General features: G+C 40.2%; 1 protein-coding gene and 1 non-coding gene across 2 annotated transcripts in view; both read left to right on the plus strand.

The window, feature by feature from the left end:
• KPNA4 (karyopherin subunit alpha 4) overlaps positions 1-23,584 on the plus strand; it is a 98,990-nt gene that overhangs the window by 56,846 nt on the left and 18,560 nt on the right. The window contains exons 11-13 of the mRNA XM_066241872.1: positions 811-942; positions 9,108-9,236; positions 10,290-10,394. Of these exons, the coding sequence (XP_066097969.1) occupies positions 811-942; positions 9,108-9,236; positions 10,290-10,394 (366 nt within the window). The remainder of the gene's footprint in view (positions 1-810; positions 943-9,107; positions 9,237-10,289; positions 10,395-23,584) is intronic.
• Positions 9,437-9,764, plus strand: LOC136312420 (small Cajal body-specific RNA 7). Its single transcript, XR_010727002.1, has one exon. It is a non-coding gene; the product is annotated as a small Cajal body-specific RNA 7 (non-coding RNA).

Raw genomic sequence — 23,584 nt, forward strand, 5'->3', positions numbered from 1 at the left:
GCAGTTTTTATTCCTGTGTCTTAGTTCAATAATTGTATTATTTATGTAGTAGTTGAACAGTTGTTTGTCATACTTCCTTCTTGCCATAACTTCTAATATGGTCTTAAATACAAAGAAAGATGAAATAATGTACAGGTGTATTTAAAAATACAATTTAAAATTACAGGTAATTATTTAGTGTAAGTTAGAGGGGCTATCTTTTGTATGTTTTTTTAATGCCTTGATCTGCAGCTGTGAGAGACTTCCACTATTTGAGAAGTTGCCTCCATTTTTATAAGGCAAAGCAAACTGGTTGGAAAATATGAAATTGCTAATCCTAATACTGGAGCATTAGCTTCAGACATACCTACATGGTAGTAATGCTACTAGACCACACCTTGAATGTATCCATCTAGCCCAGATGTTTGGAACCACTCGTATTCTGGATACATATACTCTTTTCAACTTTGTACATTTACTAGAATGTCCTTGGACCTATATCCCTCAGTCTGAATATTTGGGAAAGACAGTGTCTTCTTCCTTCTATTTCATGTGCTATGTAGTATGTTTGTATCTTAATGAATTAAGATCGATTACTAATCTGTTACAGGGTCATAATTACTCAAAACATTCTTAATATGGCTTAAAGCTGTATATACTTGATACAAACATTCATAGGTGAAGATATTTAGTATTAAAAAGATTAAGATTCCAGTGAATTGAGGTGAGAGAAAAAGACAGTAGAACAATTATAGATTAATTTGTATAGTTAAGTATTATTAAAATGAGAAGATATTTAAAAGCTATTTGAATTTTCATTTTATTCATTAGATATTGGTAGATACGGTCTGGGCCCTCTCTTACCTTACTGATGCTGGCAATGAACAGATACAGATGGTAATAGACTCTGGAATAGTCCCTCATTTGGTTCCTCTGCTCAGCCACCAGGAAGTTAAAGTTCAGGTGAGTTTGTTGTTGATAAAAATTTTCTTACTAATTGCTTTAAGTATGACTTCTAAAAATAGATGGCTTGACCAGGTGGTGGCGCAGTGGATAGAGCATCGGACTGGGATGCTGAGGACCCAGGTTTGAGACCTCAGGGTCACCAACTTGAGCGTGGGCTCATCTGGCTTGAGCAAAATGCTCACCAGCTTGGACCCAAGGTTGCTGGCTTGAGCAAGGGGTTACTTGGTCTGCTGAAGGCCCACAGTCAAGGTACATATGAGAAAGCAATCAATGAACAACTAAGGTGTCACATCGAAAAACTGATGATTGATGCTTCTCATCTTTCTCTGTTTCTGTCTGTCCCTATCTATCCCTTTCTCTGACTCTCTGTCCCTGTAAAAAAAAAAAAAAAAAAAAAAAGACAATGAAATAGAATCAGGAATCCAAAAATAAGCCCATACATTTAAAGTCAATTGATTTTCAACAAAGGGTACCAAGAAAATTTAATGAGCAAAAAAAAGGGTCAGTTTAACAAATGATGCTGAGACTACTGGAAATCCACACGTAAAAAAAGGCGATGGTGCAGTGGATAGTGTGTTACTGGGATGCAGAAGATCAAGTTTCAAAACTTCGAGGTCGCTGGTTTGAGCGTAGGATCATGTCTGTGGTCGCTGACTTGAAACCCAAGGTTGCTGGCTTGAGCTAGGGGTCACTCAGTCTGTTGTAGCTCCCCAACCAAGGCACATATGAGAAAGCAATCAATGAATAACTAAGGTGCTGCAACAAAGAATTGATGCTTCTCATCTCACTCTCTTCCTGTCTGTCCCTATCTGTCAATCTCTCTGACTGTCTTTGTCAAAAAAAAAAAAAAAAAAAAAAAGCTGAACCCCTATTTCACACCATATTAGAAAACAAAGAGTCTGACCAGTGGTGGCACAGAGGATTGAGGATCAGCCCAGGACACTGAAACCCCAAGGTCACTAGCTTGAGCAGGAATTCACTGGCTCAGCTTGAGCCCCCCCCCCCAATCAAGGCACATATGAGAAGGTGATGCAACTACAAGTTGATGCTTCTTATGTCTCTTTACCTTTCTCCTTCTCTTTCTCTTTTTGCCTTTCTCAAAAAGAAAAAATTAACTTAAATGGATCAAATGCCTAAATATAAGATCTGGGAGTGTAGGTTTCTTAGAAGAAAAACATAGCTGTAAATCTTTTTGACCTTGGATTAGGCAACCAAGGAGAAAATTAGATAATTGGACTTTACCAAAATTTAAAACTTGTGCTTCTAAGGACACCATAAAGAAAGTGAAAAGAGGCCCTGGCCGGTTGGCTCAGCGGTAGAGCGTCTTCCTGGCATGCAGGAGTCCCGGGTTCGATTCCCGGCCAGGGCACACAGAAGCACCCATCTGCTTCTCCACCCCTCCCCCTCTCCTTCCTCTCTCTCTATTCCCCTCCCGCAGCCAAGGCTCCATTGGAGCAAAGATGGCCTGGGTGCTGGGATGGCTCTGTGGCCTCTGCCTCAGGTGCTGGAATAGCTCTGGATGCAACAGAGCGATGCCCCAGAGGGGCAGAACATCGCCCCCTGGTGGGTATGCCGGGTGGATCCCGGTCGGGCGCATGCGGGAGTCTGTCTGACTGCCTCCCCGTTTCCAGCTTTGGAAAAATGGGAAAAAAGATAAAAGAAAGTGAAAAGAGGCCCTGGCTAGTAGCTCAGTTGTTTCAAGTGTGGTCCCAATACACGAAGGTTGCAGGTTCAATTCCCAGTCAGGGAACATACAAAAATCAACCAGTGAAGGCATAAATAAATGGAACAACAAAATGATGATTTTCTCTCTCTCTCTCAAACTAGTAAATAAAAAATTTTTGAAAAGAAAGAGAAGGCATCCTACAGAATAGAATTTTGCAAATCATATCTGAAAAGGGACTTATATCAAAAATAAATAACTTCAGAGATTCCAAGATGGCAGCAGAGTAGGCAGATGCACAGACTGCCACCTCCCATGACCAAACTGGATTACAAATTAAGAACAATCATTGTGAAAAACCAACTTTGGACTAAAAGAACTAGACTTTAAAACCAAGGAGCACAGAATAATCCACACTGATCCTGGTAAGGAGTGCGGGGGCTCCCCCATTGAAAGGAGCAAGGAGAGGCTTGAGGCTGAGGGTACAAAAGGGCTCCCATTGCAAGGAGAGAAACCCTGAGAGGCAGGGGTCCTCATACCTAGGACTGGAGCTTCAGCCTAGAAACCCAGGGACTGGGGGAGACAGCCTGAAAGCATTGAGTAGGGATAAGAGCGAGAGTTCTGTTTGTGGTAAGCAGCTGCCAAAAGAAAGTGAAGCTTTAAAAGGCCAGCGCAGAAAATATCACTCACAACCCCTTGCTTGGGGCTCTGGAGACGTGGAGGGCAGAGAGGACTGGTCTTGCATGAGGAGAGTGGAAAGATCAAGACATGGAGATACATGGTGACAGGGAGAGGAGAGCATGAGTTGACCAAAATCATTCTCCAGTGCCGAGGCAGCCATAGTTGGGGGAGGGGTTGCTCCCTCCAGCCAGCACAAGACAAGTGTGGAACCAGTTGACCCACCTCCATAAAGCCCTCCAGCTGCAATCAGCACAAAAGGTCTTTCAGAAAGGAGGAAGTAAAGGGGAGGGGCAGTGACTCAGGTTTCCAGGAAGACCCGAGCTACACCTCCTCCTTCATACTGAGAACACACCCTGCCCCCACAGTGGCACTGGGAAGAACACACTTTCAGAATCTCAGGTCACACCCACTGCATTCCTAGACACAGTTTAAACAACCACCACCAAAAAAAATATGTGGACTTCCCCCCTCCTAAAGACAGAAGCCCTCTGTTAGGATCAGCAAACATAGAAGCTCCTTTCTGGGATCAGTAAACACAGACACTTCCTGCTGGACTCAGCAAAAAAAAACAGCAGAGAAATTAAGACTTTTAAGTGGCTCTACTAGTTAAGGAGAATTAAAATCCAAGCAACAAGCAGATGCTGAGGAATAAAGTCCTGGAGGAGAAGCCACATTCCATAAACCAACCTCAGTCCCACAACTCTAACAAGCTTGTAAACCACACACAAAGAATGGGAAGACAGGGGAACATAAACCATATGAATCAATAATAAAAATGAACAGAAAAAGAACTGAATGAGATGGAAGTACAGTGGTACCTTGAGATATGAACAGACCAACATACGAATTTTTTCAGATACGAGCTGCGACTCAGTCCGTATTTTTGTTCGAGATCCGAGTAAAATTCTAAGATAAAAGTCGTGATTTGGGAAGCTGCCACTAGTTGGCTTGTTGGCGCACGGTTCCAGTATAGGCAGTTTGATATATGAGTTGACTGAATGACGAGCTCAGTTATAGAACGAATTAAATCTATATCTCAAGATACCACTATAATCAAATTACCAGATGCAGAGTTTAAAATAATGATTGTTATGATGCTTAAGGATCTCAAAGCTACAATGGATGGATTTAATGAGCACCTAAATAAAGAAATTGCAAGCGTCAGAAAGGACACGGAAATCATAAAAAATAATCAGAAATGGCAATTATCAGAAATGAAGACTACACTAGAAATAATCAACAACAGACTGGAAGAAGCAGAAGACTGTGACAATATGAAGAGAAATAACATCTTCATCATAGGGGTTCCTGAAGGAGAAGAGAAAGAACCTGGGATAGAGAACCTGTTTGAAGAAATCATAGCTGAAACTTTCCTAAATTGATTAAAGAAAAAGTCACTCAAGTTCTAGAAGCATAAAGAATTTCAATAAAAAGAAACCCAATGAGGCCTACATCAAGACACATCATAATTAAAATACCAAAGTTAAGAGGTAAAAAAAAAAAATACTGAAAGCAACAAGGGAAAAGAAGTCAATTACCTGTAGAGGAGCCCCCATAAGGATGACATCCATTTTTCAACAGAAACACTTGAGGCCAGAAGGGAATGGCAAGAAATATTTAAAGTAATGCAAAAGAAGAGCTTACGACCGTCTTTTTTATCCAACAGGATTATTGTTTAAAATGGAAGGAGAAATAAAAATCTTCCAAGACAAAAAAATAAATAAAACCCAAGAAATTCATTACAACCAAACCAGAACTGGAAATGTTAAGGGGTTTGCTGTAGAAAGAGCAAAGGAGGTTAAAGACCTGTACTTAGAATATTATAAGACGTTGATAAAAGAAATCAAGGAAGATAGAAACAAGTGGAAGAATATACCCTGGATAGGAAGAATAAACATCATTAAAATGTCTGTACTTCCCAAAGCAATCTGTAAATTCAATGCAGTTCCTATTAAAACACAAATATCACACTTCAAAGATATGGAACGCATATTTCAAAAATTTATATGGAACCAAAAAAAAACATAAATAGCCTCAGCAATCTTGAAAAACATAAATAAAGCGGGGGGGTATCACACTTGCTGATATCAGGTTATACAACAAGGCCATTGTACTCAAAACAGCTTGGTACTGGCATAAGAGCAGGCGTACAGATCAATGGAACAGAATAGAGAACCCAGAAATAAACTCACCTTTATGGTCAAGTGATACTCGACAAAGGAGTAAAGAGCATACAATGGACTAAAGACAGTCTCTTTAACAAATGGTGCTGGGAAAATTTTTAAAAAATGAAACTAGACCACCAACTTACACCATTTACAAAAATAAACTCAAAATGAATAAAGGACTTGAATGTAAGTTGTGAAACAATGATCATCTTGGAAGAAAACATAGGCAGTAAGCTCTCTGACATCTCTCGCAGCAATATATTTGCCGATTTTACTCCTCGGGTAAGTGAAATAAAGGACAGGATAAACAAATGGGACCATATCAAACTAAAAAGCTTTTGCACAGCAAAAGACAACATGAACAAAATGAAAAGACAACTCACACAATGGGAGAACATATTCACCAAGCCGTCCAATAACCAAAATCTACAAAGAACTTGTAAAACTCAACACTAGGAAAGTAATCCAATCAAAAATGGGCAAAAGAAATGAACAGACACTTCTCTAAAGAGGACATACAGGTGGCCAATGGACATTTGAAAAAATGTTCAACATCACTAATTATTATAGAAATGCAAATTAAAACCACAATGAACAAAAGAGCACATAAGAAGTGCTGCCGAGGGTCCAGAGAAAAGGTACCCCTCCTGCACTGCTGGTGGGAATGCAAACTGGAGCCGCCACTGGAAAACAGTATGGAGATTCCTCAAAAAATTAAAAAAATAGAACTGCCTTTTGACCCAGCTGTCTTACTTCAGGAATATATCCTAAGAATAACAAATCACCAAATTGAAAGAAGAAATACACCCCTGTGTTTATGGCAACACTCTTTACAATAGCCAAGATCTGGAAACAACCCAAATGTCCATCAGTGGATGAGTGGATTAAAAAGCCATGGTACATATACATGATGGAATACTACATGGCTATGAAAAAGAATAAATCTTACCCTTTTGCACGAACATGGATGAACCTGGAGTCTATTATGCTAAGCGAAATAAGCTAGATAAAGAAAGAAAAATATCATATGACTTCACTCAGATGTGGAATCCAATGAACAATGAGAACTGATGAACAGAAGAGAGGCAGAGAAAGGGTCAGAGTCCAGAGGGAAAGAGGAAGAGAGCAGGGGATCAAGTAAGTGAAAGACATTGGTCAAAGTATATAAACATGATACAGAGCTAGAGGGTGGGATAGTAAATTATGGATGAAAGGAGGGAGTGTGATAGGGGGAAGGGCCAAAGGGGTTATCAAGGAGAACAAGGGGAGGTAGTGAGATATATTCAGGGGTACACTTGTAACTATGTAAACACAACAAAAAATAAATAAACAACTTCAACTCAACACTAAAAAGACAACCGAACTTAAAAACAAAGATTTAAATACACTCTTCCCAAGAAGACAGAAATAAATGGTCAATAAGCACATGAGAAGATATTTTAACGTTATTAGTCATTAAAGAAATACAAATTAAATCCACAAGGAAATACCACTTCATATCCACCAGGATGACTATAACAAAAAAGACAATAAGAGGTGTTGGCAAGGTTGTAAAGAAAGTGGAATCCTTATACATTTCTGGTGGGATTGTAAAATGGCACAGCCTCTTTGGAATATAATTTAACAGAACTTCAAGTTAGATAGTTTTTATATGACCCAATGATTTCATTCTCAGGTATATACTCAATAAGTGAACACATTATCTTCACATAAAAATTTCACAACAGGCCCTGACCAGTTGGCTCAGTGGTAGAGCGTCAGCCTGGCATGGAGAAGTCCCGGGTTCGATTCCCGGCCAGGGCACACAGGAGAAGTGTCCATCTGCTTCTTCACCCCTCCCCCTCTCCTTCCTCTCTGTCTCTCTCTTCCCCTTGGGAGCAAAGATGGCCTGGGCACTGGGGATGGCTCCTTGGCCTCTGCCCCAGGCACTAGAGTGGCTCTGGTCGCGGCAGAGCGACGCCCCAGAGGGTCAGAGCATCGCTCCCTGGTGGGCGGAGCGTCGCCCCCTGGTGGGCGTGCCCTGTGGATCCCAGTCGGGTGCATGCGGGAGTCTGTCTGTCTCTTCCCTTTTCTAGCTTCAGAAAAATGCAAAAAGAAAAGAAAAAAAATTTTTGACAACAAATGTTCATAGTAGTATTATTCCTAATAGCCAAAAAGGGGAAACAGTACGAATATCCATCAACTAATGAATGGTTAAATAAAATGAGCTATGTCCATACAGTGCAATATTATTAGGCCTCAAAAAGGAATGAAATACTGATACATGGTACAACATGGATAGATCTTAAAAGCATTATGTTAAGTAAAAGCAGCAGAGTGCAAAAGGCCATCTGCTGTTTTATTCCAGTTATATGAGATGTCCAGAATAGGCAGATCCAATACAGTGTATCTCAATTTTTTAAAATAACCTGCGTTACTTGTCTTATGGGAAGAAAAACTAGCCCCCCCCAAAAAAACAACAACAACAACAACAACAACTAATCTTTAACAGAAAATAACCTGCCTGACCTGTGGGAGCACAGTGGATAAAGCATTGACCTGGAATGCTGAGGTCACAAGTTCAAAATCCTGGGCTTGCTCTGTCAAGGCACATACAGAAAGCAAAAAATTTGGGGGGGAGAGAAGGAGGGGAGAAAGCATAGCAGTTTTTTTTTTGTATATGCAGAAAATAACCTAATACGGTGGTACCATGAGATATGAACAGACCAACATACGAATTTTTTAAGATACGAGCTGCTACTCGGTTTGTATTTTTGTTCGAGATTCGAGCAAAAGTCTGAGATAGGAGTCGTGATTTGGGAAGCTGCCGCTAGTTGGCGCATTGACGCACAGGTCCAGTATCTGCAGTTTGATATATGAGTTGACTGACCTACGAGCTAAGTTACAGAACGAATTAAATTCTTATCTCAAGGTACCACTGTACAACTAAAGAAAAATAATTGATAATTAGAATTTATATGACTAGTGCAATCTCATTTATTAAGCAGATTTCCACTTTTCTTCTGAAAGGCAGTGTTTTATTAACTTACTGAAACACTAAACCTACCATATTTTCTTTTTTATTTTTTTACAGAGACAGAGAGTCAGAGAGAAGGATATTTAGGGACAGACAGACATGGACGGAGAGAGATGAGAAGCATCAATCATCAATTTTTCATTGCGACACCTTACTTGTTTATTGATTGCTTTCTCATGTGTGCCTTGACCGTGGGGCTATAGCAGACCGAGTAACCCCTTGCTCAGGCCAGTGACCTTGAGTCCAAGCTGGTGAGCTTTTGCTCAAACCAGATGAGCCCATGCTCAAGCTGGCGACCTTGGGGTCTCGAACCTGGGTCCTTCACATCCCAGTTCGATGCTCTATCCACTGTGCCACCGCCTGGTCAGGCACATTTTCTTTATGGCCCTAATTACTATCTAAAATTATCTTATTTGTTTATTGACTGACTTCTACAATAATGTAAGCGTCCTAAAAGATGGAATTTGTGTCCTACTCATCATTCTTCAAAGTCAGTGTCTGACACTTGTTCAAAAGGATAGTTTGGCATGAATGAATGGATGACTCTTTCATAATTTGCCTAACATAACCTCTATGGTAACGAGCAATATTTCACATACAACACAGCATCTCATTAAATCTTGTTATATTTCAGACTGCTGCACTTCGAGCTGTGGGCAACATTGTTACTGGAACTGATGAGCAAACACAAGTAGTTTTGAACTGTGATGCTCTGTCACATTTCCCGGCACTTCTGACACATCCCAAAGAGAAAATTAATAAAGTAAGCATTTAAAAATACTGTTTAATAAATAACATAAAATAGTAGTTTTCATTTGTAAAGTTAGGGGCTCAGATCTGTTTATAATGTTATTAATATACACTCATTTAGACATCAAGAGAAGAGATTTTACTCTGTAACGTGGATTAGTATATGATTTTTCATAAATAAACCAAATATAAACAGTGCAAATTTGGCTCTCTTGGAAATGATGAAATAAAGATAATTGGGTGTTGAATGTTGTATGATTGGAAATTTTTAATATATAAGTTAAGTAATCTAGGTGTAATATTTTAGGAGAGAGACTGTGTGTGTGTGTGTGTGTGTGTGTGTGTGTGTGCACTTGAGGCTATGGAAGGGGGCACTGACTGGTGATGCTGATATTGGAGTGCATCTGAGGCTGTTGTAGAAATATATGGGTTGTTGATTACAACATTGCCAATGATTATAACCCAAGAACAGCTCGCCTAAGTAGCCTAGCACCCTAAAATCTTTAACAGGTTCATTAAATGGTCCTGTGATCTGATCCAAAAGAGCCTCCTGCACACTAGCTAATACTAATAGTTTTGGAGTAAAACTGTCAGGGATAATTGAGATTTATTTTCTTTGGCTAGGATTTTTTTTTTTTCTTTTTAATCATTTTTTATTTTTCAGTTAGAGTTGACAGGACTTTTGATCAGAATAGAACAGAGAGTAAAGCACATTATATGAGGGTGGTTCTGAACTGTGTTTACAATAGTTTTAGGACTTTTATTAGTGTTAAAGCCCATAGATTCCTTAGCATTTGTCCAGCCAAGCTTCTTTTGAGTCTTAGTATTTGGGAAATTGCTTTCTAGAAATCTCCAGAGGGTTAGTTCATTATGACTTGGATATAGAACTATTAGCAATTTCTCCAAAGAAAATATGAAAAGAGAGAAGTTGAGATTCCTAAAATCTTTATTATGGAATTCATTCCATAGTAAAATTATATGGACTTTGCAGTGAACATGTTTTTTCTTAGTTCAGATTCAGATTTTATTTTTTAATGAGAAATATTAAAGAGGTCTTGTTCTACAGGAAGCAGTGTGGTTCCTCTCTAACATCACTGCAGGAAATCAGCAGCAGGTTCAGGCAGTAATTGATGCCAATCTTGTCCCCATGATAATACACCTTTTGGATAAGGTAAGAAAAGCACCTTGTATGTATCTGAGTAAGAGTAAAGGGACTTAAATTTAACAAATTATATGAATATATACTTTTCTGTTCATTTAATTAGAACCTATATAATTGGCATGAATACTACTACAAAGTGCTATTAATATTAAAGCGGTTTTTATATATAAGAAACATTTCTTTTCAGGAACCTTCCTTCTGTATCATTCTTTTACTAAAATTACTATTACTATCCTGGGATTTAGTAAACATTCATATTATTACTACTGACTATACATATTTATGTATTGTGTTAAGCACTTTAAATGTATTACCTCATTTAATACTGTAGCTCTGTGAGGTTAAGAATTATCTCCATTGACAGATGAAAAAACTGTGGTACAAACAAATAAATTTCCCAAGATCATACTGCAAGTAAGTGTTCTATTCATTTATATCAGTGGTAGTCAACCTTTTTATATCTACTGCCCACTTTTGTGACTCTGTTAGTAGTAAAATTTTCTAGCCGCCCACCGGTTCCACAGTAATGGTGATTTATAAAGTAGGGAAGTAACTTACTTTATAAAATTAATAAAGCAGAGTTACAGCAAGTTAAAGCATATAATAATAATTACTTTCTAAGTACTTTATGTCGGATTTTTGCTATGTTTGGCAGAATAAATCTTTATAAAACAACTTAATATATTTAAATCTACCATTTTATTTATACTTTGGTTGCTCCACTGCCACCCACCATGAGAGCTGGAATGCCCACTAGTGGGCGGTAGGGACCAGGTTGACTACCACTGGTTTATATGCTATATCATATCTCATGCTTATAGTAATGTTTGAGAAAGAGACAGTTAAAATGTCACAATCACAGCCTGAGAGTTTTTCTGAACATGGATCTAAAATAAAAGAGACTATGTCTATTGTATTTTTCTCCATGTTTTGTTTAACCTGGTAGTAGAAGCTACTTTCCTATAAACTTGTAGATTAAGCTTAGCTTGTTAGGTACTTCTGCACTGCTCTGTACTTCCTAATGATTCACATCAGGAGACACATTCTGTCTGTCTTACTTCCAGTGATACTAAGATTGATGAGTGAGCTCAGATGTTCTCAGCATACACCAGGTGATTATTATAAAGTTAGACATCAATCCTTCAAGTAATAGTTTTTAGGCATTCATCGATGGTCATTGCATTGACCCCTTATTTTACTAGCAATTGCAAAATGCTGACTTAATAATTTTGTCATTCTTTATAGCCATTGTTCTTTAATAAAGAGCTTTTCCTTGTCAACTATTCGTTTACACAGGAACGTATTTTTATAGGAAAGGCAATATAAATGCCTGATTCTTGCTTGTTACCACTCAAGTTTTAGAATGACCTAGTTTCTTAATCTCAAAGGGAGACTGAGGTGGAATTTTTAGTGTTATTAGAAAATATCAGCCCTGGCTGGTTAGCTCAGTGGTAGAACGTTGCCCGGCGTGTGGAAGTACCAGGTTCAATTCCTGGTCATGGCACACAGGAGAAGCGACCATCTGCTTCTCTCCCTATCTATCTACCCTCCCCTCTCTCTTTTTCTCTCTCTCTCTCTCTCTCTCTCTTCCTCTCCTCTTCTCTTAGCCATGGCTCAAATGATTCGAGCAAAGTTGGCCCCAAGTGCTAAGGATGGCTCCTTGGCCTCCACCTTAGGTTGCTGAGCAGTGGAGCAGTGGCCCAGAAAGGCAGAGCATTAACTGGTATGGGACTTGCGGGATGGATCCTTTTGGGAAACATGCAGAAGTCTCTCTGCCTCCCCATCTCTCACTTAATAAAGAAAAAAGAAAATTATGGATATATATATTCATATAGTAAGTTTTAGTCCATTATTTTTTCTGATACTCAGGTTGTTGCCTGACCAATGGGAGCCTCTTAAATTGTGGGGGTTTTTTACATCACCTTGTAGCTTTTTAGAGCTTACTTCCTTTTGGGTATGACATGATTCCCAGGTTTATCTTACATATTTTCTGACCTACCCCTTGTAAGAACTATTTCTCCAGGGTGTCCTGATTCCTTTTTGTACATAATGGTATTTAAGGATCATAGTTTAGGTACGAAGTATGATCTTTGCTACATAGTTGTCGTTTCTAGGTCTGACTGAATAAAATAGGTGATAATGCACTTTTTTAGAAAGTAAAAAATATATTGTAATGTTGTAAACATGAGACTTTATAAAAAAAATCATGAATGAAAGGAATGAATTGGATGTTATTGGGCTATTTAAGATAAGTGTTTTTATTTTCACTTCTTTGATTTTATTTCTTATGTCTCTTATTCTGGACATCTTCCTGAAATTATTGAGATATATAATATAAAATCTATCTAAATAACAAGACCACATTGCCAGTAACAACATGATTACTCTATTTTTTAAATTTTGGTTTTGGTTATATAAAGAATTTATGTGATTTCCAAATAAACATACCTTGTTTCAGTTATATACACAAAGGATTTACATTTCTGTACATTTCTCCTTATTCTCTCCCTTTCCTTATGGATAATAATTTTTATGATGCCTAGATTTATTCCTCCATGTTTCTTCCTTAAATATAAACAAATGCCTATGTATATGCACATTTCCACCCTACCATATAGTCATCTTGCATTGCTTTTCCTTTATTAAAATATTTTAAAATTTTAATTATATTTTTGTTTACTTAAAAAGTAGTTGGGTATTTTTATTATTGATTTTAATTTATTGTGTTTATATAGATTCTAGTGTCTCCCCAAATGCATCCCCCTTCCTCTGTATTTTCCTCAACATCTCCCTTATCCTCCTCCCTGCAACACCCTCCCCCCTTCCCTTCACAATTATCTCATCCTATCATCCCCTTTCCCTCTGTCCTCATTTCCTCTGGATCCTTTGATCTCTCCTCTGTCTCAATTCTGTTCCTCAGTTCACATTGTTCATTGTATTCCTCAAATGAGTGAGGTCATATGATAATTTTCTTACTTTGCCTGGCTTATTTCACTCAACATAATACTTTCCAGATCCATCCATATTGTTGCAAAAGGTAAGATTTCCTTCTTTTTCATGGCCCCATAGTATTTCATTTTATATATATACCATCGCTTTTAATCCACTTGTCCACTGACAGACACTTGGGCTGTTTCCAGATCTTGGCTGTTGTAAACAATGCTGCCATAAACATGGGGGTGCATTTCTTCTTTTGAACCATTAATATGGTGTTCTTGGGATATAGTCTTAAAAGTAGGATGGCTGAGTCAAAAGGCAGTTCCATTTTTAATTTTTTGAGGAATCTCAATACTGTTTCCACAGTGGCTGCACCAGTCTGCATTCCCACCAGCAGTGCAGGAGGGTTCCCTTTTTTCCACATCCTCACCAGCACTTATGATATGTGGTTTTGTTGATGAGCGCCATTCTGACTGGTGTGAAGTGGTATCTCATTATGATTTTAATTTGCATTTCTCTAATGATTAGTGACATTGAGCACTTTTTCATCTGCCTGTTGGCAGATGTCCTCTTTGGAGAAGTATCTATTCTCTTTTTTTTTTTTTTGCCCAGTTTTTGATTGGATTGTTTATCTTCCTGGTATTGAGTTTTACCAGTTCTTTATAAATTTTGGTTATTAATCCCTTATCAGATGTATTGTCAATTATTTTCTCCCATTATGTGGTTTGTCTTTTTGTTCTATTCATATTGTCTGTAGTTGTGCAAAAGCTTTTTAGTTTGATATAACCCCATTTGTTTATCCTGTCTTTTATTTCACTTGCTTGTAGAAATAAATCAGTAAATATATTACTGTGAGAGATGTTGGAGAGTTTACTGCCTATGTTTTCTTCTAAGATGCTATGGTTTCACAACTTACATTTAAGTCTTTTATCCATTCTGAGTTTATTTTTGTGAATGGTATAAGTTGGTGATCTAGTTTTATTTTTTTATAGATAGCTTTCCAATTTTGTCAACATGATTTGTTAAAGAGACTGTTTTTGCTCCATTGTATGCTCTTACCTCCTTTGTCAAATATCAATTGTCCATAAAGGTGTGGGTTTATTTCTGGATTCTCTGTTCTATTCCATTGATCTATATGCTTGTTCTTATGCCAGTACCAAGCTGTTTTGAGTACAATGGCCTTGTAGTATAACTTGATATCAGCAAGTGTGATACTCCCCACTTTACTCTTCTTTTTCAAGATTGTTGAGGCTATTTGTGTTCTCTTTTGGTTTCATATAAATTTTTGGAATATGTTTGCTATATCTTTGAAGTATGTCATTGGTATTTTAATAAGAATTTCATTAAATTTATAAATCGCTTTGGGTAGTATAGACATTTTGATGATGTTTATTCTTTCTAACCATGAGCACGGTATATGCTTCCACTTGTTTGTATCTTCCTTGATTTCTTTTATCAGTGTTTTCTAATTTTTTGTATACAAGTCCTTAACCTCCTTGGTTAAATTTACTCCTAGGCATTTTATTTTTTTGTTGTTGCAGTAGTGAAGGGGATTGTTTTCTTAATTTCTCTTTCTGACAGTTCATTTTTGGTGTATAAAAATGACTCTGGTTTCTGTGTATTAATTTTATATCCTGCCACCTTGCTGAATTTATTTATTAGGTTTAATCGTTTTTTTACTGTGACTTATAGTGTTTTCTATATACAGTATCATATCATCAGCAAATAATGATAGTTTTACTTCTTCTTTTCCAATTTGGATGCCTTTCTACCAGGGGGTGATGCTCTGCCCATCTGGGGTGTCGCTCTGTTGCAACCAGAGCCATTCTAGCACCTGAGGCAGAGGCCACAGAGCCATCCTCAGCGCCGGAGCCAACTTTGCTCCAATAGAGCCTTGGCTGCGGGAGGGGAAGAGAGAGACAGAGAGAAAGAAGAGGGGAAGGGGTGGAGAAGCAGATGGGCGCTTCTCCTGTGTGCCCAGGCGGGAATTGAACCTGGGACTCCCGCAGCCAGGCATACGCTCTACCACTGAGCCAACCAGCCAGGGCCTATTTCTTCTTCTTGTCTGATTGCTGTAGCTAGGACAGGGGTCCCCAAACTTTTTACACAGGGGACCAGTTCACTGTCCCTCAGACTGTTGGAGGGCCAGACTATAAAAAAAATATGAACAAATCCCTATGCACATATCTTATTTTAATGTAAAAAAAATGGGAACAAATACAATATTTAAAATAAAGAACAAGTAAATTTAAATCAACAAACTGACCAGTATTTCAATGGGAATTATAGTTCTGCTTTTGGCTAATGAGATGGTCAATGTGCTCCTCTCACTGACCACCAATGAAAGAGGTGCCCCTTCCGGAAGTACAGCAGAGGCCAGATAAATGGCCTCAGGGGGCCACATGCAGCCCATGGGCCATAGTTTGGGGACTCCTGAGCAAGGACTTCCAGTATTATGTTGAATAAGAGTGGTGAAAGGGGGCACCCCGTCTTGTTCCTGATCTTAGGGGGATTGCTTTTCATTTTTGCCCATTATTTATGATGTTGTCTGTGGGTTTTTCATAGATGGCCTTTATCATGTTGAGATATGTTCCCTGTATTCCCAGTTTGCTGAGAGTTTTGATCATGAATGGTTGCTGGACTTTATCAAATGCTTTTTCTGCATCTATTGAAATAATCATGTGGTTTTTCTCCTTCCTTTTGTTTATGTGATGAATCACATTGATTGATTTGCAAATATTGTACCATCCTTGCCTCCCCAGAATAAATCCCACTTAATCATGATATATGATTTTTTTTTCATGTATTGCTGGATCTGGTTTGCTAATATTTTGATGAGTATTTTAGCATCTAAATTTATCAGGGAAATTGGCCTATAATTTTTTTTCTTTGTGTTTTCTTTGCCTGGTTTTGGAATCAGAATTATGCTCGCCTCATAGAAGTAGCTTAGAAGTCTTTCTTCCTCTTGAATTTTTTGAAATAGTTTGAGAAGGATAGGAGTTAGTTCATCTTTGAATCTTTGGTAGAAATCACCAGTAAAGCCATCTGACCCAGGGATTTTGTTTGTTGGGATTTTTTTTGATAACTGTTTCGATCTTATTTGTTGTAATCGGTTTGTTTAGGTTTTCTGATTCTTCCAGATTTATTTTTGAGAGATTATATTTTTCAAGGAATTTGTCCATTTCACCTAAATTGACTAATTTTTTGGCATACAGTTCTTCATGGTATTTTCTTACAATCATTTGTATTTCCGTTGTGTCAGTTGTTACTTCTCCACTCGCATTTCTAATTTTATTTATTTGAGTCCTCTCTTTTTTTTCTTGGTGAGTCTGGTTAAAGGTTCATCGATCTTGTTTACTCTTTCAAAGAACCAGCTCTTGATTTCATTGATCCTCGTATTGTTTCTTTAGCGTCTGTCATTTAGTTCTGCTCTGATCTTTATTATTTTCTTCCTTCTACTACCTCTGGGCTTTACTTGCTGTTCTTTTTCTAGTTCTTCTAGATGCAGGGTCAAGTTGTTTATTTAAGCTTTTTTTAAGGTATGCCTGTAGTGCTATGTGAACTGCTTTTGATGTGTCCTATAAATTTTGAGTTGTTGTATGCTCATTATCATTCGTTTCTAAGAATTTTTAAATTTCTTCTTTGATCTCAATGTTAACCCATTTGTTATTTAATATCATGCTATATAGTTTTCAAGTGTTTGAGTATTTTTCAGTTTTTCTATTTTGTTTGATTTCTAGTTTCATGCCATTGTGATCAGAGAAAATGCTTGATATTGTTTCAATCTTCTTAAATTTGTTGAGACCTCTTTTGTGCCCTAACATGTGGTCTATCCTAGAGAATGTACCATGAGCACTTGAAAAGAATGTATATTCTACTGCTTTAGTTTGAACAGTTTTGAAGATATCTGTTAAATCGAGTTGATCTAGTGTGTCCTTTAAGTCTGCTGTTTCTTACAATTTTCTTTCTTGAGGATCTATCTAGTGATGTTAGTGGGATATTGATATACCTGACTATTATAGTATTGCTGTTGATCTCACCCTTATATGTCCATCAAAATCTGCTTTCTGTATTTAGGTACTCCTATTTTAGGTGCATAGATATTTATCATGGTTATATCTTCCTGTTGGATTGCTCCTTTTATGATTATGTAGTGACCTTCTTTATCTCTTTAGCCTTTGTTTTAAAGTCTATTTTGTCAGATACAAGTATTGCTACCCCAGCTTTTATTTTTTTTCATTTCCATTTGCATGAGATATTTTTCCCAACCTTTTATTCTCGGTCTATGTGTATCTTTTGTTTTGAGGTGTATCTCTTGTAGACAGCATATGTATGGCTCATTTTTTTTTATCCACACAGCTACCCTGTGTCTTTTGATTGGGTCATTTAATCTATTTACATTTAAGGTTATTATTGATATGTAGTTGTTTATTGCTATTTTATTCTTTAAAGCTACATTGCTCTTTTACTATATTTTCCCTCTTTGTTCTGTTTACAACAGGCCCATTAACATTTCTTACAGCATTGGTTTGGTTGTAATGATTTTCTTCAGTTTTTTTTGTTTGTTTGTTTTTTGTCTAGGAAGCTTTTTATTTCGCCTTTAATTTTAAACAATAGCCTTGCTAGATAAAGAAATTTTGGTTGTAGGCTCTTGTTCTGCATTAATTTGAATGTTTCTTGCCATTCCCTTCTGGCCTCAAGTGTTTTTGTTGACAAGTCGAATGTCATCCTTATGGAGGCTCTTTGGTAAATGATTGACTTTTTTTCCCTTGCAGCTTTTATTTATTTATTTTTAATCTCTTAATTTTGGTAATTTAATTATATATGTCTTGGTGTAGATTTCTTTGGGTTTCTCTTTAATGGAATTCTGTGTCCTTCTTGAACTTTTGTGACTTTTTCCTGCATCCATTTAGGGAAGTTTTCAGCTATGATTTCTTCAAACTGGTTCTCTGCCCTGTCCGGTTGGCTCAGTGGTAGAGCGTCAGCCTGGCGTGTGGGGGACCCCGGTTCGATTCCCGGCAAGGGCACATAGGAGAAGCGCCCATTTGCTTCTCCACCCCCCCCTCCTTCCTCTCTGTCTCTCTCTTTCCCTCCCACAGCCAAGGCTCCATTGGAGCAAAGATGGCCCGGGCGCTGGGGATGGCTCCTTGGCCTCTGCCCCAGGTGCTAGAGTGGCTCTGGTCTCGGCAGAGCAACGCCCCGGAGGGGCAGAGCATTGCCCCTGGTGGGCGTGCCTGGTGGATCCCGGTCGGGCGCATGCGGGAGTTTGTCTGACTGTCTCTCCCTGTTTCCAGCTTCAGAAAAATACAAAAAAAAAAAAAAAAACTGGTTCTCTATTTCTTGTTCTTTCTCTTCTTCTTTAGGAACCCCTATGATGCGGATGTTGTTTCTCTTTAGGTTGTCACAGCGCTCTCTTAGAGTTTCCTCAGACTTTTGATCCTCTTTTCTTTTTGCTGCTCTGCTTTTCTGTTTTCGTTTATCTTGTTTCTAAGTCGCTGATTCAATCCTCTGCTTGATCCTTCCTGCTTTTAATTGCTTCTAGTGTTGTCTTCATTTCGGATACTGTATTCGTCATTTCTGACTGGTTCTTCTTTATTATTTCAATATCCTTATTGATGCTTATCTATTTTTTTAGGTGCTCGTTGTATCCATCCATTGTTAATCTAAGATCTTTGAACATTCTAATAATCATTGTTTTAAACTCTGCATCCCATAGTTTGGTTATTTTTATCTCACTCAGTTCTTTTTATGGGGGTTTCTCTTGTTGATTCATTTGGATTGCATTACTCTGTCTTCCCATTTTATCTGTGTATACACTCCTCATTTGGGTGTGTTGTTTGTGAAGCTAGCTAAGTCTAGGGTTGGTATTGTCTGCCTCCAGACTTCAGTTGTGTTATTTCTAAGTTTTCTTGGGTTGGCATCAGCTGTTTGTAATCCGCTGTCAGTTACTAACCTGCTATGACTGTTCTTTTTGCTGTTTGTGTTGGCGTTTTCTATGTCTTATCTGGGTCAGGTGTGAGGAGCCCTTCATTAAGCTTCCACTCTGATAAGGGTTTTTAGTTCTTGAACTGGTGCTTTCCACATCTGGTCACTGAATGTGCCTGCCCTGGTCCTCTCTTTCCAGAGCCTGGTGCAGATCAGTAGGGGTCACTGCCTATGACTGGCTCTTTTTGTTTGTTTGTTTGTTTGTTTGTTTGCTTGTTTGTTTTTACAGAGACAGAGTCAGAGGGATAGACAGGGATAGACAGACAGGAATGGAGACAGATGAGAAGCATCAATCATTAGTTTTTCGTTGTGCGTTGCGACACCTTAGTTGTTCATTGATTGCTTTCTCATATGTGCCTTGACTGCGGGCCTTCAGCAGACTGAGTAACCCCTTGCTGGAGCCAGTGACCCTGGGTCCAAGCTGGTGAGCTTTTTTTTTTTGCTCAAGCCAGATGAGCCCACGCTCAAGCTGGCGACCTCAGAGTCTCGAACCTGGGTCCTTCTACATCCCAGTCCAACTCTCTATCCACTGTGCCACCACCTGGTCAGGCCCTATGACTGGCTCTTATCAACCTTTTTGGAGCTATAGGCAATTCAGATCTTTTGGCTGCCTCTTCTTGGCCCAGTTGCCGTTGTAAATATCAGCTGTGCTCCTAGGCTTGCTTTTATTTACTCTTGGCCTGAGGGATGTTCCTTTCAAAGTTCAAGTTCCTCTGAGATCTGCTTTCTGTTGCCTCTTATTGCTGGCTACTTGTTGGGCTCAGTGTAATTCAGTGATTAGGTACAGTATTGGGTGTGGCCTGCTCCTTAGCCTCAGGTGTCTTTCTATCCAGACTTATTTATTTTTATTTTTTCTTAGTTTTGCACACTCAGTAGGTTGTAGTCACAGTGGTCCAGTTAGTGTGGTCTGTCCACCGTGCCACTGCCGCTGTTGTTGCCTAGGGCATTTGGGCTCAGGTGCTCCTGGTTCCAGCCCGCCTCTGAGATCCTTGCAGCCTCTGCTGCCCTGGGCAGGCTAGCGCGTGTTCACTGGCGCCAATTTGGACCATTTTTGATGCCGCCCAAGCCTCCGCTACTGCTGAGGGCTGAACTGTGCTGCTGGCAAGTTTTCGCATGGGCTTGGGATTCCACAGCGACCTATGCAGCTTTCACCCTTGCGGGTGGGCCAGTACATGCTGCTCGGATGGCTTCCGGGGCTGCCGAGGGCTGGTCCGTGTCAACCGGGTGTTTGCTTGTTGGATCAGACCTCCTCAGGCGCCACAGCCCCACCACTGCGGGGGGGGGGGGGGACACATGTGCCTTCTCTGACCACCCCGGAGGTCGCCCAGCTTCTGCTCCTGCTGAAGGTGCACGGGCACCAAGGGGCAGGTTTGTGCGCTGGCCTGGACCTCCGCAGTGGCCACTGTGACTTCCACCCTTGCTGCTGGGCTTATGCACGCCCCCATGGACCCCTTCCACTGTCCCTGGGACCTCCACCCCAGCCAAGGGCGGGCCCATGCCACAAGCAGGACTGTGTGTGAGCCTGGATCTCTGCTGCAGCAGCTGCAGTTCCTGCCTGTTCGGGCTGGCCGTGTGTGCTTGTTCAGATGCCCTGGCCTTTGTACCGGGTCCTGGCTTCCGCAGCCCCACCCTGCTGCCTCCCGCCTGCCTGCCCCCAGCGAGCACTCAGCAGTGGGGGTGATGATGTAACTTAGACCTCTGCACTCCCTATTTGTGTCCTTAACATGCTTCTTGCCTCTAAGTGCCTTTTTGTTCTAACTGGGGCAAGTGAGCCTCCAGTGGACGGGGTAATTTCTTCCCTTTGCTGGTGATGTTGCTCCCAGGAAAAATGTTCACTTTAGATTTGGGGAGTGACTTAACCCAGGGGTTAGGGTGTCCATCCCTCAAAGTGTCTCCCCCTCTGCCTCTGAGACCACTCTCTCCCCTGGCAACGCCAGTCCTTCCAGTGCTCTCTGCTCTTGGAGCTCGGGGAAAATGGCTGTGAGCGAGGCTCTTTATACAGTCTCTTTAATACAGAGCCTGGGTCCAAGAGTTCTGCCTCCTGTCAAACAGTATCTAGGCTCTTTTCTCAGCCAAATATAGTTTGTAAGCTCCATTCAGGCTCTAGGGCTCTAGGCTGGGATTCCGGTTTTGGGGCTGAGGAACCACATCTCGCTGGGCAACTCTCCCCATCGCAAGAGTCCCTCCCAGCTGGTGCTCGCTGCCAGGAGCGGGGCATCCCTTTTCGTGTCTCTGCCTTTCCTACCAGTCTCAGTGTGGGTTCTTAGGTGGTCCTTGGCTGTAGAATCCTCTGATTTTAGTCCAAAGTTGGTCTTTCAAGATAACTTCTCAAAATTAAGTTGTAATCCACCTTGCTTCTGGGAAGTAGGAGTTGGAGCATCTGCCTACTCTGTGGCCATCTTGTCTCCCCTTGCATTGCTTTTTTAAAAAAAGTTTTTAAAATATATCCTGGTGCTCACTCCCATAACACTATATAGAAAGCTTCTTTCTTTCTTTCTTTCTTTCTTTCTTTCTTTCTTTCTTCCTTTCTTCCTTTCTTCCTTTCTTCCTTTCTTCCTTTCTTCCTTTCTTCCTTTCTTCCTTTCTTCCTTTCTTTCTTTCTTTCTTTCGAGGCAGAGACAAGATTCCTGCATGTACTCCAACTGGGATCCATGCTGCAAGCTCACCAGTGGGCAACGCTCTTACCATCTGGGGTGTTGCACCATTGCTCAGGAGCTACCAAGCCCTTCCTAGCACCTGAGGTGGGAGGCCATGGAACCATCCTCAGTGCCTGGAGCCAGCTCCAGTTGAGCTATGGCTGCAGGAGGGGAAGGAGAGAGAGAGAGAGAGAGAGAGAGAGAGAGAGAGAGAGAGAAGCAAGAGGAGGAGGGGTGAAGAATCAGATGGGCACTTCTCTTGTGTGCCCTGACCGGAAATTGAACCTGGGACATCCACATGCCAGGCCTACACTTTACCATTGAGTCAACTGGCCAGGGCCCCTTATTCTTATTATAGTAACATAGTTCTCCACTATATAGATATGCTGTAATGTATTCAGTTTGTTATTCTATGATCTTGGAGATATTTCTAGTGTTTTGCTGTTAAAATACTACTTTAAGTTTTTTGTGTATGTGTGTTTTACCAGTTTATATTTAGTATTACTAGATCTACAGATAGTTTTTTTGTCTCTCTCTTTTCCCAAGTGAGAGGAGAGAAGATAGGCAGACAGACTCCCACATGCTCCCAATGGGATCCACCCAGAAACCCCCATCTTGGGCCATGCTTGCAACCCAGCCATTTTTACCTGAGGCGAAGGCTCCAGGAAGCCGTCCTCAGCACCCGGGGTCAGTGCACTAGAACAAGTTGAACCATGGTTTTGGGAAGAGGAAAGAGAGAGAGAGAGGGAGAAGGGTGGATGGGGTAGAAAAGTAAATGGTTGCTTCTCCTTTGTGCCCTGACAGGGAATCGAACCTAACACATCCACACGCCGGGCCTCGTTCTACCACTGAACCAGCCGGCCAGGGACGACAGATAGTTCTATATGTAAATTTTGCTGTGTTGTACCCCCTCAGTATGGGCTGTACTATTTTGCACTTCTGTTGTGACAGATGTTTGGAATTGATCAACCTGATAAGAGTAGATAGCCCACCACAGTTTTAATTTTATTCCTCTTATTTATATACATTTTTTTCTTAGTATATTATAAGCATTATTCCAGGTTGCTAGCCTTCTTGAATTTTTTTTTTTTTTTTTTTTTGTATTTTTCTGAAGCTGGAAATGGGGAGAGACAGTCAGACAGACTCCCGCATGCGCCCGACCGGGATCCACCCGGCATGCCCACCAGGGGCGACGCTCTGCCCACCAAGGGGCGATGCTCTGCCCCTCCGGGCGTCGCTCTGCCGCGACCAGAGCCACTCTAGCACCTGGGGCAGAGGCCAAGGAGCCATCCCGAGCGCCCGGGCCATCTTTGCTCCAATGGAGCCTTGGCTGCGGGAGGGGAAGAGAGAGACAGAGAGGAAGGAGGGGGGTGTGGAGAAGCAAATGGGCGCTTCTCCTATGTGCCCTGGCCGGGGATCGAACCCGGGTCCCCCTCAAGCCAGGCCGACGCTCTACCGCTGAGCCAACCGGCCAGGGCCTTCCTTCTTGAAATTTAATAACTAATTATTATTTCATTCAGTAGATTTACTGTAATTAGTCAATTATTCCCGTTTTGAAATTTTGAATTGCTTTTACTTTTTTTTTTTTTGTTTGTTTGTTTTTTTTTGTTTGTTTTTTTCCATTTTTCTGAAGCTGGAAAC

The sequence above is a fragment of the Saccopteryx bilineata genome, chromosome 8, assembly GCF_036850765.1.
Source record: "Saccopteryx bilineata isolate mSacBil1 chromosome 8, mSacBil1_pri_phased_curated, whole genome shotgun sequence".
Lineage (NCBI taxonomy): Eukaryota > Metazoa > Chordata > Mammalia > Chiroptera > Emballonuridae > Saccopteryx > Saccopteryx bilineata.